We start from the raw sequence: 17,603 nt of genomic DNA on the forward strand, positions 1-17,603 counted from the left end.
TCAGGAGAGGCCCCTCTCTGCTAACTGTTAAGCCTGGATTGATTCCCATCTCAGGGCCGTTTTGAGGATTACCTAATCTGTCGCGCGGAGACCTTTGACGAGTGCCAATGTGGCTGAGGCTATTGTCAGGCCGACCGGAAACTGAGTTCACCGGTTTCCCTGGCTTCCAAGACACTCAAGCTGAGCTTTGCGGCTGGACTAACTCTCCCATGGGCAAAATCTCAGCATGTGAAGGTTGCACTGAGCTCACCGGCAGTCTGTCTGCCCACCTGCCGCTGGACCCTTTTGATCTACCTCTTTGTTTCTTTAAGGGACAGTGAGGGTAAGAAGATAAAGGGATCAGGATTCCAGACACCAAAGAGCTTTTGTTTGTGTTTCTAATAGAACTGAATACGTTACGTTTTCCCTCTTGGCATCAGTCTATTGGCTCAAGGCATAGTTCTGAGATTTATACCTTTCTGATTTTATGTTTTGTAAATCTCAAAGGTCCCTGGAAACCTACCGGGGATGTTTTTTATCCTCCGAGGTGTGATCTCCACAATAGAAAAATGAACGCAGCAATTCACTTGGTTCATCACCGAGTACTTATGGAGTGCCTCCCGTATGTTCAGCTGTATACAAGCAGCTCAGAAGTTGCCTGAGGGCAAAAGAGGTTCCTGTGCGTTTAGACCTACTGTGTGCAAGGCTCTGTGACGCACTTTAATCGCGTCGTTATTTGATTCCGACAACTCCAGGAAATGAGTATTGCTATCCCATTTCACAGGTGAGGAAAGAGACTCAAAGTTCTGCGTCTTGTCAAGATCATCCGTAGTAGGAGCAGTCAGAGTTCCTGTCCAGTGCTGTCTGATGGTACCATCTGGGTCCTTTCCACTAGAACACAGCGGGGAGAAGAAAAGGATACGCGTGGGTTAGTCAATGGCACACGAAGTAGCAGATTATCAATCCGGGACTGCCTGGTTCAGAGCAGGTGCGGATGGGGGAGGGATGGCCTGATGGTCAGGAGGACTTCCTACAGGAGATAGCCCACGTGTGACTTAGGGCAAAGGTGGGGGAGGACGTGCTACACACAGCTGGTCCCGGGCAGGAATGAACTTGAGCACAGACAGTGTTGATGCAGTCTGCAGGCCCTGAGGTCGGCGGGGTGGGGCCTGAGGTGGAGGAGTGGGAAGCCTGGCAGAGCTGTCTGGACCAGATAAGGTGGCAACAAGGAGCTAGCAGGAACAGAATCCCTGAAGGCAGTGCCTGGAGAGGATGATTCTGCGGTGCTGGCTGGAAGGAGTGGGAGGTGAGGGCTGGAGATGGTGGGGGCCGGGCACGTACCACGGGAGGGGTCCACGCAAGGGGAGTCTGGTCTTCTTGGACCCAGGGAAGGGGGTGACAGGGGAAGGAGAGATGGAATTTGCAGGCCTTGGTGGAGGGATGCTTTTGAGGGACAAAGGACAGGGAAGAGCGTAGCTCATTACAGATTGCTTTGCAACTGCCCTCAGGTCGCATCGTGCCTCTGTTCACTGATGTTCAGGGTATTCCCGTCACTTAAGGCGCCTCCCGGTTTGGCCAGAATCTACTTGACCCACTACTCTCCTATGTAAGTCCTCCACTCTCCTCCTACTTCTCCTAGCCCCCAAGGGGCCCACCTCCTGTACCCCACCCCACGCTGGCCTCCACAAAGCCCACCAGCCTGCGCTCAGCTATCACGGCTGTGGCAATCACAGTGTTTGAATCACCTTTGAAAGCTCCTTCCAGCACAGTCTCGACTAATTCACATTTCATTGTTATTTAACTTTTTGCTCTTGGAGTCTCCCTAGAGTCACCACCTTGTCCTTGAGGGCCGGTTGTTCTTTTTACCGTAGTTGCCCTGCAATCGCGGATGTCATTCTGCCTTTCAGTCTGTGTCCTCACCTGCAAAATGGTGCCAGTAATGGGCACAGTGCCTGGCACAGGAGCCCATCCATGGCCGTTCCAGTCCTTTCCTCTAGTGTGGGGTGGTCGCAGGGGCCGAGGAAAGGTGGGGGCGCCAGGGCAGAAGGAAAAGGGGACGACTCAAGCCCCTGGGAGGAACCCTTCTTAATGCATTTGGATCTCTGCATTTCTAAGGGACCAGTGGCGTCACACGAAGACCATCCAGCCTCACAGATTTCTTCGGCAAATAAAGGAATCTCGAGTTACAAATTCAGGGCGGACTCCCTGGGGGCAGTGATGCCCCCTCCTAGGGCTGAACCTTCGCAGCACGTGCTGCGCAGTCTTGGGCTGTTTCCAAAGTGCGGTTCGCTGACCTCGATCTCCTTGAAAACCTTTCCCGACCCCGCAGGCTCCCTCTCACCACCTCCACGGGGCAGAAGAGGAGGACACCGGGACTCTGGGAGGCGACGCGCTTTGCCCAAAGTGACTCAACGTGTTGGCGCACAGGGGCGGCGGGCTGCACCCCCCCCCCCCGCCCCCCAGCGGGGTCTGCACTCCCTGGAGCTGGGGGTGCGGAGGGTTGAAAGGCCGGCTCGCTTGGCTCCGGAGCAGGCGGGAGGGAACTCGTGGCGGGTGGGGGGGGGCGAGGGGTTGATGCTCTCGGCCGCAGCGGGGGCAGGGGGCGCAGCCCTCCCTCCCAGACTCTCCGGAGCCGCCCGGGAGACAACCCTCCCCCCCCCCCCCCCGCCGCCACCCCTTCCCCGGGCGCGGCCCCGCGGGCGCGCGCTCGGGGCTCCGTCGGCGGTTCGAGGTGCGCGCCCCGCCCCCGCCTCTCCCGCGCGCGCGCCCCTCCCGCCGCCACCCCGCCCCTCCCTCCCGCGCGCGCGCGCGCGCGCTCCCCTCCCGCCGCCACCCCGCCCCCGCCGGTACCCTCGCCGGACCCGTGAGAGCGCGCCGCCGCCATCTTAGTTGCTGCCGCCGCCTCCAGCCAAGCGCTGCCTCGGCGGAGGGGAGGGCGCCCGCGGCCCGAGCGCGCGGCCCAGCGTCGCGGCGGCGGCTCGTCGGATCCCGGAGCTCTCCGCCGCGCGAAGCAGCCGGCCCCGGGCCGCGAGAGCCCCGCTCGGCGCCCCGCACGCCTGCCTGCCGCTCCCGCCTCGAGCCGGCCGCGGCGCCGGGAGCCCGAGCGATGCTGCGCCGCCCTGCGCTCGCGCCGGCCCCGGCCGCCTGGCTGCTGCTGGCCGGGCTGCTGAGCGGCGGCGGGGTCTGGGCCACGCGAGGTAAGCGGCGGGCCCGGGGCGGGGAAGCCGGGCTCGGGCCCCGGGCGGCGGCCGCGCGGGTCTGGGCGGGGGGGGGGGGGGGGGACGTGCCGGCGGGCCCGAGGGTCGGTCCCCCCCTTCCCCCGCGGCGCCCGCAGGCGGGGGTGCAGCCCGGCGAGAGGCCGCGGACGTGTGTCGTGTGCTCGGACGTGCACCGGGCTGGGGGCGCACGCACAGGTTTCGGTGTGCGCTTACATAAGAGCCCACTCCTCCGCATCCCTTTCCCGGATCCCGCTTCCCGGCCGCTGCACCGCGGACGCCGCATCCTCGCCCCTTTCCGCCTCCCCCCCCCCCCCCCGGGGTCCTTTAAACCTTGTCCGTTTTCAGACGAGCAGAGGCTGAAACTTCTCGCCTCCCTCCCACGTTTTGCCCAAAGGGAAAATTGTGATTGAGGTGTACGATCGCCGTCGCACCCGGCGTTAGAAACCCCGTGTCTCCTCCGCTCCCGACACCTGGGTGCAGGTTTCCTGACGGTAATTTAGATCGTGCGAGGGCTTACATGTCCTCAACGGAAACCTCTCTCGGATTCCTCAGGGCCGAAATTACGTGATGGTTACTTGGCAAAAAAAAAAAAAAAAAAAAAGAAAAAAAATATATGTAAATGTATATATAAATATATATATTTCTTAGTGAATTGATCGTTGTTGTTTTAACCTTCATCCACTTAACCTTTTAAACAGTACGCGCTTTCTGATATTGACTGATCTTGCCAGCGAAAAGCTTACGCATTGCAGATACGTGCTTCCGAATGGATCTCGGAATCGTAAACATTTTCCGTGGCCTTGGAGCAAAGTAATCTAGGTGTCGTCTATAGAGTCCTTGGATCTATTCTTTCGATTTTTTTATTTTTAATAAAAAATCTTCTGGGGGGGAGGAGAGGGCTGATAGGCTAGATGAAACGGTCGTATTTCATACTAGCAGTCTTTAAAAAAAAGAATCCTCATTTTCTCTTTCTTGGCATGACATATGGAGAGAAGTATGGTGTTCACAAATTAAAGGGCAGAAGAGGCAAATGCATCTTTTGTCCCATGTTCCTTTCTTCATATCGAGGATGATAATGAACTTTGAATACTTCTTTCAGTTCATTTCTAACATTGTGTTGACGGACATAGTCAAGTCTTAGTCACTGTCTAATGGCCCTCAGTTTGATTTTTAAAAGTTGTATCAAGCTGTTTGAAGTGTTCTTTCCAGATGTGGAATGGAGGTCTGAAAGTCTAATATATCCAAGAGAAAATGTCAAAGTTCTGCTTCTCTTGGGGAAAACCCACACATTTCAAAAATATGTGCTTGGATTGGGTATTTTGGGAACCGTTCAAATGTACTTAGTTTAGTCGGTGATAACATTTCTTGTTAAAATCCATATTTTCCCGTTTGTCCATTCATCTCCATTTGCTGTTCATTATTGAATTACTTGGATACTTAACAGAAATTTCAACTATCAGATATTCATGATGGTGGAAATCTTCCGTGAAAGATGTGTTGAGGGCTGAGCCCTTTGTAAATTGCTAACTTTCTAAGCTTTTCTGGTGCATTTATAGTACTTAAGAATAATTAGTCTTCAAAATAAAAACACATTTTGAACATCAGTTATTTTGTTGCTTCCCTCCCCGCCTCCCCCCCCTCCCCCAGCCTGCTAGGTAAAAAATGTTGTGAATGCTACAAGAAATGCTAATAAAATGATCTCATTTTGAGGGGTTACATATGTTTGTGGAGACACTTTCTGTGGGTTCATTTTTTTTTTTAATTTTTTTTAACTTTTATTTATTTATTTTTATTTATTTATTTATTTATTTATTTAATTTATTTTTGGGACAGAGAGAGACAGAGCATGAACGGGGGAGGGGCAGAGAGAGAGGGAGACACAGAATCGGGAACAGGCCCCAGGCTCCGAGCCATCAGCCCAGAGCCTGACGCGGGGCTCGAACTCACGGACCGCAAGATCATGACCTGGCTGAAGTCGGACGCTTAACCGACTGCGCCATCCAGGCGCCCCACATTTATTTATTTTTGAGACAGAGAGAGACAGAGCATGAACAGGGGAGGGGCAGAGAGAGAGGGAGACACAGAATCTGAAACAGGCTCCAGGCTCTGAGCGGTCAGCACAGAGCCCGACGCGGGGCTCGAACTCTCGGACCGTGAGATCATGACCTGAGCCGAAGTCGGACACTTAACCAACCAAGCCACCCAGGCGCCCCCTCTGTGGGTTCATTTTAAAGGTGATCATTTCAACTAATACTTGACTTTGTAAACAATTTCTGTAGTTTTTTTAAAGGTTTATTTTTGAGAGAGAGAGAGAGAGTATGGAGGGGCAGAGAGAGAGGGGGGGACAGAGGATCCCAAGCTTGACCTCTCCATGCCGACTGCAGAGAGCCCAACGCAGGGCTCAAACCCACAAACCTTGAGATCATGACCTGAGCTGAAGTCAGATGGTCAACCAACTGAGCCACGCAGGCGCCCCAAATAGCTGACTTTTTTTATTGCTGCAAGAGAGCTGATATGAGCTTCCGGTCATACTCTAATAATTATTAATGGGGTAAATACCAGTATAAATTGCTGGAGAGAATGTTAGGGTTTGTAATAGAAACTGCATTTTGACTATTAATTAGTTGTTTAATAGAGAAGTCCAGATTTTGGTTTGTAGCTGTAGTTCTTAAAAAACATCGAGTAAATCAAAATATCAGGCATATCCTTGGCATGCCCTAGGCTGCTTGCTTTCTCTCCAGGCAGTCAGTCAATGATCAGGAAATAAGTTGAAATAGAGACTATAGAAAGCTTAGGAGTATTTTTTTTTTTTTTTAATGTTTATTTATTTTTGAGACAGAGAGAGAGAGAGAGAGACAGAGCATGAGCAGGGGAGGGGCAGAGAGAGGGAGACACAGAATCCCAAGCAGGTTCTCGGCTCTGAGCTGTCAGCACAGAGCCAGGTGCGGGGCTGGAACCCATTGAACCATGAGATGGTGACCTGAGCTGAAGTCAGATGCTTGACCAACTGAGCCACCCAGGCGCCCCAGGAGTATTTTTAAAAAATGCTATCGTGGACTGCATTTCAAAGCCAAAGAAATAATATTCATTGTTATTTTCCGGTTTGTACACGGACTTCTCAGTGAGGCCTCTCCCCACCTTCGTGTGTGAAATGACATCTCTCTGTGAACCCCCGAATCCTCCCTTCCCTGCCTCATTTTTTTTTTTTTTCTCTTTCCGTAGCACTTAACCCCATTCTACCCCTCTATTTTGTTTATTGTCTGGCTCCCCTCACTAGGACATTGGCCCTTCCAAGGTGGACAGGTGTTTGGTGTGTTTTGTGTGTGTGTGAATCCTGTCACCCCCACATAGTACCTGTAGGTACTCAGTATTTGTTGAGTGATTGGACGGACACCTATCCGTTTTGACAGCATAGGACTTTTTTTTTTTTTTAACGTTTATTTTTTTTTATTTTTGAGATAGAGAGAGACAGAGCATGAATGGGGGAGGGGCAGAGAGAGAGGGAGACACAGAATCGGAAGCAGGCTCCAGGCTCCGAGCTGTCAGCCCAGAGCCCGACGCGGGGCTCGAACTCACGGACCGCGAGATCGTGACCTGAGCTGAAGTCGGAGGCTTAACCGACTGAGCCACCCAGGCGCCCCAACAGCATAGGACTTTTATGTCCTGTTTTTTTTTTCATCTGACAGATAAATGTTACATGCTGAAAGAGGCATTACAGAGTATAAAACAAACTTAAATTCTGCAATGTGGGCATAGAAATTGATTAATAGGTGATTTTTTCAGTGACCTGTTGATTGCAGTGTTGGAGATATTAGATCGTAAAAATCTGTAGCAGCTCTTGAAGGCTGTAGCTTTGTGGCTACCACTTTGAGCCTACTTCTTAAAAATACTGTAATTCTCTGCTTTTTTTGGAAAATGGTTTCTTCTTTTATTACCTTGTTTTTCAGAACCAACTTTGAGGAAAAGTCATTTGAGTATAGACTTCAATATTATGCTTATTAATCTCACGTTTGTATTTGCGGGAGTAAAGGTCATTTATTTCACACAGGAGACCTATAATTGCTAAAGAAATGATAAAATTAATAATTCTGGAAGGATGCCAGTTTAAGAGCTTTAACTCAGTTAACTGGAACCTTCAGTTAACTACAGTCCTTCTTCTGACTGCAAAATGCTTTGAGACCAACTCTTAGTGTTTCAAGTGAGGATGTTAAAGTTTTAAGACATTTTTTTAAAAAAGATTGAATTATTTTTATTATTGCTTTCTGAGGCAGGAAAATACCATTTCGGCAGGGTGGGGTGGGCGGTGGTAAAGTTTTTGTTTAAAAGTTGAAACGAAATAGGTCTGAATATCAGCGAGAGTCTATTTCTCCCATATTCCGGTTAATTGAGGTTTGGGATCATTACGCTTTTTTTTTTTTTTTTTTTTTTTTTTTTTTAATTTTTTTTTTTTTTTTTTTCCAACGCTTTTTATTTATCTTTGGGACAGAGAGAGACAGAGCATGAACAGGGGAGGGGCAGAGAGAGAGGGAGACACGGAATCGGAAACAGGCTCCAGGCTCTGAGCTGTCAGCACAGAGCCTGACGCGGGGCTCGAACTCACAGGCCGTGAGATCGTGACCTGGCTGAAGTCGGACGCTTAACCGACTGCGCCACCCAGGCGCCCCTCATTACGCTTTTTAAAAAAATACACCTTGTTTTTTCTGTGGTCTTCATTTGGTTAGATCAGAGATATTTGAAGATATGTTACGTCTTCTCTAAGTAGGATTCAAGGTAATCGATTTCGTTACAAAATACATATTGTGGTAGAGCTTCAGAAATACGGGTTCAGGATGGGTGGGGAATCTGACTGACCAAGAAAAACAAAGCAAAAGTGGTATTTTGATAACCAGCAGAGACTTTGCAAAGGCCGGAGATGGGAACCCTTGGACTGTGACCTTCACCTGCTTGCTGTCAGGCTGATGTACCTTGCCTGTTTTTTCGTGGAGCCACCACCACCTAGGAATTGGGATACTGCATTTGTTTATCCCTAATTTTTGTTTTTTAATACATTTTTTAAAATGTTTATTTACTTTTGTGAGAGAGAGAGGCTGAGGCAGAGCACAAGTGGGGGAGGGGCAGAGAGCGAGGGAGACAGAATCTTAAGCAGGCTCCAGGCTCTGAGCTGTCAGCATAGAGCCCGACGTGGGGCTTGAACTCCTGAACCCCTAGATCATGATCTGATGAGCCAAAGTTGGACACTTAACCGACTGAGTCATCCAAGGTGCCCCTGTTTGTCCCTGATTTGGTAGGTTCTCTCTCCTCTGTGTTTTAGGCATATTTTTGTTCATTCTCGTGTTTAGCTGTAGAATGATATTATTTTAGATTCAAGTTTCTCATAAGATGTGTTGCTAAGGCTTTTTCATTTTTAAAGTTTTAGGTGCAAAATCATTTACTTCACAATAACTGAAGTTAGAACAAAACCCTATGAAACGCACCTCCTGTTCCAGAACCCCAGTAAATAGCTGGTAAAGGAGGAATCGTGTTTGCCTCTTTTACCTGAGGTCAGACGTGAGTATTCTCTTCTAGTTTGTTTTGGACTCGTCTGAGTCTCTTGTGACAACAGCTTCAGAGTCTGCTACTTTTCAAGTCTGCCTTGATCTGTATTTTCTTTTTTTTTTTTTTAATTTTTTTTTCAACGTTTTTTATTTATTTTTGGGACAGAGAGAGACAGAGCATGAACGGGGGAGGGGCAGAGAGAGAGGGAGACACAGAATCGGAAACAGGCTCCAGGCTCCGAGCCATCAGGCCAGAGCCTGACGCGGGGCTCGAACTCACGGACCGCGAGATCGTGACCTGGCTGAAGTTGGACGCTCAACCGACTGCGCCACCCAGGCGCCCCAGATCTGTATTTTCTTAGAATCACTGTTTAGTACAGAAGAAGACTTTCTTTTCTTTCCTTCATCCCTTAAAAAAAATTTTTTTTTAAAGAATCTTTTTTTTTTAAAGATATTTATTTTTGAGAGCGAGAAAGAGAGAGAGAGAGCATGCGTGTGTGTGTGTGTGTGTGTGTGTGTGTGTGTGTGAGCATGGGCACACAAGCAGGGGAGGAGCAGAGAGAAAGGGGGACAGAGGATCCGAAGCAGGCTCCTCCCTGACAGCAGAGAGCCCGATGCACAGCTCGAACTCATGAACTGAGAGATGATGCCCTGGGCCAAAGTTGGACGCTTAACCAACTGAGCCACCCCAGGTGCCCCTTAAGATTTTTATTTTTAAGTCATCTCTACACTCAACGTGGGGCTCAAACTCACAATGCTGAGACCAGGAGTTGGACCCTCTACCAACTGAGCCAGCCGGGCATCCTTCTTTTTTAAAATTTTAAACGGCTTTATTGAAAAGCAATTCACATTCCATAAAGTTCACCCTTTTTAAAAAAAAAAAAAGTATATTTATTTTGAGAGAGAGAGAGAGAGAGAGAGTGCGAGTTGGGGAGAAGGAGAGAGAGAGGGGGAGACAGAGAATCCCAAGCAGGCTCTGTGCTGTCAGTGTGGAGCCAGCGTGGGGCTCGAACTCACCAACCATGAGATTGTGACCTGAGCCAAAATCAAGAGTCTGGTGTTTAGCTGACTAAGCCACCCAGACACCCCAAGATTCACCCTTTTAAAGCACACATTTCAGTGATTTTGGTATATTCACAAAACTGTGTAAAGATCACCACTAATTTTGGAACCTTTTTTTTTTTTTTTTTTTTAAAGTAATCTCTATACCCAACGTGGAGCTCGAACTCATGACCCTGAGATCAGAAGTTGCATGTTTACAGACTGAGCCAGCCAGGCACCCCATTTTCAGACATTTTTGACATCCCGAAGAGGAACCCCATGGTCCTCAGCCGTCACTCTGAGTTCCCCTTCCCCCCAGCTCCTGGTAACCACTAATCTACTTTCTGTCTCTGTGGATCGGCCTCTTCTGGACATGTCGTATCACTGGAATCATACACGACGTGGCCTATTTGTAAAGAGCTCCTTTCACTTGATATTTTCAAGGTTCACCCATGTCGTAGCAGGTACCAGAACTTCATTCCTTTTTATGGCTGAATCACGTTTGCCCTAGGTTTGTGTCCCTCTGGGATCCATATGTTGAAACCTAATCCCCGGTATCATGGTACTTGGAGATGGGGCTTTCGAGAGGTGATTAGGGCATGAGGGTAGGGCCCTCGTGAGTGGGATGAGTTCCTCAGAGAAGCCAGAGGGCTCCCCTTGCGGTTCCCACCGAGTGAAGACACCGTGAGAAGATGGCCATCTGCAAACCGGAAGAGGGATCTCACCAGAACTTACATGCTGGCACCTGGACCTCGGACTTACCAGCCTCCAGATCTGTGAGAAACGACATTTCTGTGGTTTCTAAGCCACCCCGTCTATGGCATTTTGTTTTGGCAGCTGAAACAGACTAAGACAATATTTCTTTGTATGGATACCACGTTTTGTTTGTCTGTTCATCAGTTGATGGACATTTGGGTGGTTTTTCCATTTTGTGGCTACAGTGAGTAATGCTGCCGTGAACCTTTGTGCACAGGCTTTGTGTGGACGTACGTTTTCCGTTCTCCTGGGTGTACGCCGAAGAGTGGAATTGCCGGGTTGTGTGGTGACCCCGTTTAACGTTTTGGGGAGCCGCGGAACGGTTCCCAAAGTGGCCACACCGTCTTACACTCACTCTTGACCTCGGTAATCACTCCTGGGAGCTTTTTTTTTTCCTAATCAGATACATATTTCACAGTTGTCTGAGTTTTCTTAGCAGAGTTTTAAGTTGCTGATGTTTTCTGCTCTAGTGATAACTGGCATTTCATCCAACCAGTTCTTCCTCCACCATCGTCTCCCATATCATTTCCAGCGTTGAAAGGTGCCCTCTGCACCAGCCTTCCCTGTAAACACAGACGTTTCCCGCACTTCCCTGACATTTGATCACTCAGCGTGGGCACCTGCTAGCACAAAAGCAATGCTTTCCTTACGGTGTAAAGACTTGAGTCGGCTTTCCTTAGGTCTGGAGTTTACCAACCCTGCAGGTTTCTGTCGCGTCTGGCCCCGCAACTTCGTTTTCACCACCGCTCACTTTAAGAAAGGCTGAGCCCTTCTGCAGACTGCATCCCACCCCAGGCCCTGATTTCTGGCTGTGATCTGAGGAATGAGCTCCTACGGTACAGACCCCACGGCTGGGGGACAAGCAGGGGGAGCCCCCAGGTTCCAGGAGCAGGGTTGCACTCTCTGAAAGCAACCAGACGAAACGCTAGAATTCTTAACCAACTAGTTTAGGATATGATGCTTCTTGGGGCGCCCGGTGGCTCAGTCGGTTAGGCGTCCAACTCTTGTTTTTTTGGCTCAGGTCCCGATCTCACGGTTTGTGAGTTCGAGCCCACATCGGGCTGTGTGCTGACAGCATGGAGCCTGCTTGGGATTCTCTCTCTCTGTCCCTCTCTGCCCCTACCTACCCCACTGGTGCACGCTTGCTCGCTCTCTCTCTCTCTCTCTCTCTCTCTCTCAAAAAAAAAAAAAAAAAAAAACTTAAAAAGAATGTGATGTTTCTTCATTCATTACATTTTTGTTCTTCTCATTGGCTTAAAAATAGGCTTTGTTGAAGTAAATTACTTTGTCTGGTCCTTTGGTTTTATTTAAGTAGCTATTTGTTATTTATCCAGTCTTTAATGGTATGAAGCACTTAGAAATCTCTGTCTTTAGGGGCGCCTGGGTGGCGCAGTCGGTTAAGCGTCCGACTTCAGCCAGGTCACGATCTCGCGGTCCGTGAGTTCGAGCCCCGCGTCAGGCTCTGGGCTGATGGCTCGGAGCCTGGAGCCTGTTTCCGCTTCTGTGTCTCCCTCTCTCTCTGCCCCTCCCCCGTTCATGCTCTGTCTCTCTCTGTCCCAAAAATAAATAAAAAACGTTGAAAAAAAAAAAAAAGAAATCTGTCTTTAGATTCAAAGTGAATTTTAAACTTAGTAAATAAGATTGGCATCTCTGTTGAAGACCAGAGTGTAACACACACATTTGTTCTGAGCTCTTCATAATCCTGGAAGTTTTTCTTCTCAGGTTATACAGTAGTTTGATGTTAAGGATCGCCAAGAAAAAAATTAAGTGTCATAAACTTAAATTGAAGATCTGTAAAACTCGAGAATGATTTGTGTGAAGTTGTCTCTTAAGTGACTTTTAAAGGACATAATTTATTCCCTCTGAAATGCAGAATCCAGTCACATTTGATGTTGTGTATTTTCGGATGTAGTTAGTGATGAATACGGAGAGGACCAGCTGCGTGATACGTGGGGCCAAGTGCAAAATCAAAGTGTGGGTCCCTTTGCTCAAAACTTACTAATAATTTCAAGACGACAAAGAGCATTGAACCAACATGGGGCCCAGCAAACCCAGGACACTGTCTTGAATATTGATAGACTTACAGGGCAGGGTATTAATATTCAGAACGTGGGCCTGGCCCTGAGGTTTTCACCAGAGCCTTGGTCCTCTGGACTTTCTCAGAGAAACCAGCTGATGCCCTGCTCTCCTCAGCAGCACTCCCCCTCCCCCCCACTCCCAACCCCTGTCCTTCCCAGCACCGCCCTCCCCCCCTCCTCAAGGCAAGACTGTGTTCTCCGGTGGCCTCAGCGTGGGGGGTTACCCTCTTCTCTCCTGATGGCCTGGTAGAAGCCGAGTATACTTGAATTACAACAGTGTCCGCAGATCACAGGTAGAAGCTAATTGAAGAATAGGGTCAACGTTGTTTTGGGGGATTAAAGCCTTGGCGTCGGCAGACTACGTTTACTTTTAAAACGCCTTGACTAATTCATGCCAGTTTCCTATTACTTAGGCAATCAGTAACGAGGACTACAGAAATAATTAAAATTCTTGGATAATCCCTAATCTTTTTTTTTTTTTTTTTTTTTGCTACGCTTTCCAAACGTTTATCAGAGTGGCTAATAAGTAGCAAAATGCACTAGCCTGAATTGAATTTTCTTCCTAGGCTGGACTCACTGGGGCTGCAGTTATTAAAGGGACGGGGCGGGGATTAAAAGGTGGGCAGCAGCCATTCTCGGTACAGGAACACCTCAGTCACTAGCGCTGTGATAATGGCAGGGTACCTCAATAATCCCCAGTGTGTGTTATAAAGCCCTGAATTGGCAACGTTTTTGATCTTGCTTCTGAGTTGTTTGTAAGATACCCTTTAATACCTGCTCAAGGTTCTTGAATGAAGCATTTGCATTTGACAGGAGTTTTAAAAAGTCCATGCCCAAGCGTAAGAAACATTTTCTTGTTTAATTAAGAGGTGCGACTAATAAGCATCTAAACATACAAAACCCAGAATAGAAAGTGATTCAGATGCTTTTTTTTTTTTATGAACTTGGTCATTTTTAAACCTTTTCTCACTGGAGGAACATGTACCAGTGGATAATATCACAACCTCTTCCCTTTCCCCTTGATGGTGACTTTAATTAGTAACAACCACAACATTAATATTTGTTTGAGGACATGTTTTAGATAGGTGATTATTAGCATATATTTACTTTGAAAAAGTAATGCATAAGGCAAGTATATCTTTGTTGCATTTTTTTCTTTTCCTATTAAGTATGTGTTTACATGGTTTTCAGTGCTGATGGACAGAATGAAGCCAGGGGCAGTGAGAAAGCAAATATGGGCCACTTTGGCCAGGCTTTGGTGATTTAGGACTGAAGGATGAAGGCTAGAAGGGTTTCCTGAAATTTCTTTTTTTTATCTGGTAACTCAGCTCATTGGTATAGGAGAGCAGATAGGGATTTGGGGTAAAATCCTTGACTTGGAACAGAGCAGTCCTGACTGTACCTTTTTTTTTTTTGAGAGACGGAGAGCGAGTGGGGGAGGGGCAGAGAGAGGGAGACATAGAATCCAAAGCAGTCTCCAGGCTCTGAGCTGTCAGCACAGAGCCTGATGCAGGGCTCGAACTCATGAACTGTGGGCCAAAGTTGGACGCTTACCTGATGGAGCCACCCAGGCGCCCCAGTCCTGCCTGTACCTTCTTATCTCTTGGAAATCCAAGTATAGGCAGGCAAATTGAGGCAGGCTGGTGCACTGGGCAGCGATGGAGCCCCAGCAACAGAGAAGCCCTCAGCAGTGGCTAACAAAAGTTAGTCCATGTTCAGATCCGGTCAGATGGAGATCTTATCTCCTGAATGTTCAGGCACATTGTATTTCTTTATTCTCATGTTCAATTGCCTGGGTACAGTGAAGTCCCTCTGAGCTGAAGCTTCTTGACCACCTCAGCTCTGTACTGACTTCTAGTGACCGTTTGTCAACTGCATTAACCTAGCTTTGACTTAAAAAAAAATTTTTTTTTAAGTGTTTATTTATTTTTGAGAGTGAGAGGGAGAAAGCATGAGCAGGGGAGGGGCAGAGAGGGAGACACAGAATCCGAAGCAGGCCCCAGGCTCGGAGCTGTCAGCACAGAGCCTGACGTGGGGCTCGAACTCACGAACTGCGAGATCATGACTTGAGCCGAAGTCAAGATGCTTAACCGACCGAGCTGCCCAGGCGCCCTGTCCTAGCTTTGACTTGACGCATTGTTTCCTGGGACCCGTTTCTGATGCCCAGATGACTTGAAAAGGCAATTCATATCCGTCTGTTAGGAATTGAAGTTAGAACTCACATTGCATTTCCCCCAGAAACTTTGTTTTAAACTGTTTAAGCTCTTAAAGTGATCGCCAGAAACCTGTCTAACCCGTAACCCAAGTGAAAACCAGGCAAATTTAGAGTAAAACACGGCACACACACCATTACAGTGTTAATAATTTTATAAACCGCTGATGAAGTGCTACTTAAGACGTGGTGAGTAGGTCTTGAAGCAGTACAGTAACTTGAGACAATTTTGTGGGGAGCATCAGCCGTGATCAGTCACTCCTGGTTCGCAGCTGGACCGAAGAGGTGACTTGACTTGGAAGGGATCTGACCTGTGAGAGGGACGAGAGGGAATGCGGCCTGTTCGTTGTGATCTTGGAAAGGAAGGGAGCAGAAGAGGGGGGACGTGGGCCAGCAAGGCCCCCTGGTGGCCGGGTGTCAGCACTGCAGGGGGGGCGGGGGCGGGGGTTGGGGGGGTGGAGGGGGTTGCGGGGGGGGGGGGGGGCGGAGAGGCACGACCCGCCCGGTGAGCCTTCTGCCAGCAGCTGTGTGTCCGCCACACCAAGAACTGCCCGTGTGTGCCAGTCACCCTGTTCAGAGAAACTAACTGATAACGTGCATCATTTAAAGGAATGACTTGTGATCAAATATGCTTTATGTTTTTCATCAAAGAAAATTGTACTTAAGAATTGCCATTTAGGGGGGCGTCTGGGCGGCTCAGTGGGTTGAGTGTCTAACTCTTGATTTTGTCCCGGGTTATGATCTCACGGTCCATGATTTTGAGCCTGTGTCGGGCTCCGTGCGGATGGGGCAGAACCTGCTTGGGCTTCCCTCTATCCCTCCGCCGCTCATGCTTGCTCTCTCTCTCTCAAAATAAATAAATAAACTTAAAAAAATAAAATAAAATCGTTCCTTGAATTGTCCAGGTTCTAAAATGTATACAAATTAAATTTACTCCTTGCAGAGGTATTTTGCTGAAGCAAATGTAAAAAAGGTGGTTTCCATAGCCCCCAGATATTCTTTTTTTTTTAAGTTTATATATTTATTTTGACAGAGACAGAGTGTGAGTGGGGGTGGGGAGAGAGAGAGGGGGAGAGAATCCTAAGCAGCCAGCGCAGAGCCTGACTCAGGGCTCGAACTCCCAAGACTGTGAGGTCATTACCTGAGCCAAGATCAAGAGTTGGACGCTTAACGGACTGAGCCACCCAGGTGCTCTGACCCTCAAATATTCTTTTTAAAAAAAAATTTTTTTTAACGTTTATTTATTTTTGAGACAGAGACAGAACATGAATGGGGGAGGGTCAGAGAGAGACACAGAATCCGAAGCAGGCTCCAGGCTCTGAGCTGTCGGCGCAGAGCCAGACACAGGGCTCGAACTCGCGAGCCGTGAGATCATGACCTGAGCCGAGGTCCGACGCTCAACCAACTGAGGCACCCGGGAGCCCCTTTTTAAAAAAAAAATTTTTTTTTAATGGCCTTCAAATATTCTTGATTGGATTTGTACGTCTTGTGTCCTAGAGGTCATCCATTCTAAATAATGGTGATGTGACTTTTTTTTTTTTTTACATTTATTTTTGAGAGAGAGAGTGTGAGCAGGGGAGGGGCAGAGAGAGAGCATATGCTCTCGAGAGAGGGAGACACATAATCCAAAGCAGGCTCCAAGCTGTCAGCACAGAACCTGATGTGGGGCTCGAACCCGCGAACCGCGAGACCACGACCCGAGCCAAAGTCGGACGCTTAACCAACTGAGCCACCCAGGCACCCCAGTGATGTGGTGACTTCTAACCGTCACGGTAAAGGATGGCTGCAGGCCCCTCTTCACTTTGTTGTATCGGATGATCTCTCACGCGGTGTTTGCCTAAGGATGTTACATGGGTAGGTGTTGCTTGCTTAGAGGGGTCTATCAGTTGCCTACGTTTGGGAAATGCTGTCAGGCGGGTTTCCTTGCTGTTGGACTTCCCAGAACCTTTAGCAGACTGTGTTGAAGAGTTGCCGGGGGCGTGTGGTGGGGGATAATAACCCACATTCATCCAACTCACTTTACCGTGGGCTCTTTTCATGACCCCACTGTGCCATAGAGCAGTTTGGGAAATGCTGTTACCTCCACGTGGTAGAAAAAGAAAAATACGATTGAGTACAAAAAAGAATAGGTTAACATGACCTAAAAATACTGCGTCTGTGGGATCGGTAGTCTTAATCCTTTTGTGTATATCTCCAGATGCTTTTGCCTTGTAAAAATGTATAATCATAGTCAAAGTTTGAAACAAAATAAAATTTTATACAAGTTGTTTTGTAACTCTCTCGGTGTCGTTCGTTAGACGTTTGTCCTGGGCGTGGTGGGTATGTTCGTTAGAAGGATGTAGTAGGATCTGTCTAATCCTGTAGGGCTCCCAGGCTGTGTGGTCACAGGAACCCTGTGCTCTCAGAAATTATTGAAGACTTTGAAGAGGTTGTGTTTATGTGGATTTTATCTATCCATATTTACTCTTAGAAATTAAACTGAGAACCTATTAAAATATTTCTGAACTTATTTAAAAGAGCAACAATAAACCCGTTAAATGATAACATGATATACATGTATTGAAATTGAAATGTAGTTGGGTAACATATTTTTAATGAAACGTAACTGTATTTTCCAAAACAAAAACCGGTAGAAGTAGGTCTTCTCAGTAAGAAGACTGGCATTGTTTTCCATTAGTGCCAATTTCTTTAATGTGGGGGTAAGAGAAGTCCGCCGGACCCTGTAGTCAACCCCTTGCTGTCTGTCGTTGGGTTGAAGCAGATGAAGAACATTTCGCCTCGCACA

The 17,603-nt window shown here is 48.1% G+C and overlaps 1 protein-coding gene and 1 long non-coding RNA gene across 5 annotated transcripts in view; both read left to right on the forward strand.

Annotated features, from left to right (window-relative positions):
* The first annotated feature begins 2,855 nt into the window (after positions 1-2,855).
* Positions 2,856-17,603, forward strand: part of CLSTN1 (calsyntenin 1) — a 91,275-nt gene continuing 76,527 nt past the window's right edge. For all 4 annotated transcript variants that reach the window (XM_058719179.1, XM_058719182.1, XM_058719180.1 and 1 more), the window contains exon 1: positions 2,856-3,176. In XM_058719179.1, coding sequence (XP_058575162.1) covers positions 3,086-3,176 — 91 coding nt within the window. In that variant the 5' untranslated portion in view covers positions 2,856-3,085. The remainder of the gene's footprint in view (positions 3,177-17,603) is intronic.
* On the forward strand, positions 15,309-17,085 carry LOC131505520 (uncharacterized). The gene is made up of 2 exons (XR_009258437.1): positions 15,309-15,951; positions 16,189-17,085. It is a non-coding gene; the product is annotated as an uncharacterized LOC131505520 (long non-coding RNA).

The sequence above is a fragment of the Neofelis nebulosa genome, chromosome 2 (genome assembly GCF_028018385.1).
Source record: "Neofelis nebulosa isolate mNeoNeb1 chromosome 2, mNeoNeb1.pri, whole genome shotgun sequence".
Lineage (NCBI taxonomy): Eukaryota > Metazoa > Chordata > Mammalia > Carnivora > Felidae > Neofelis > Neofelis nebulosa.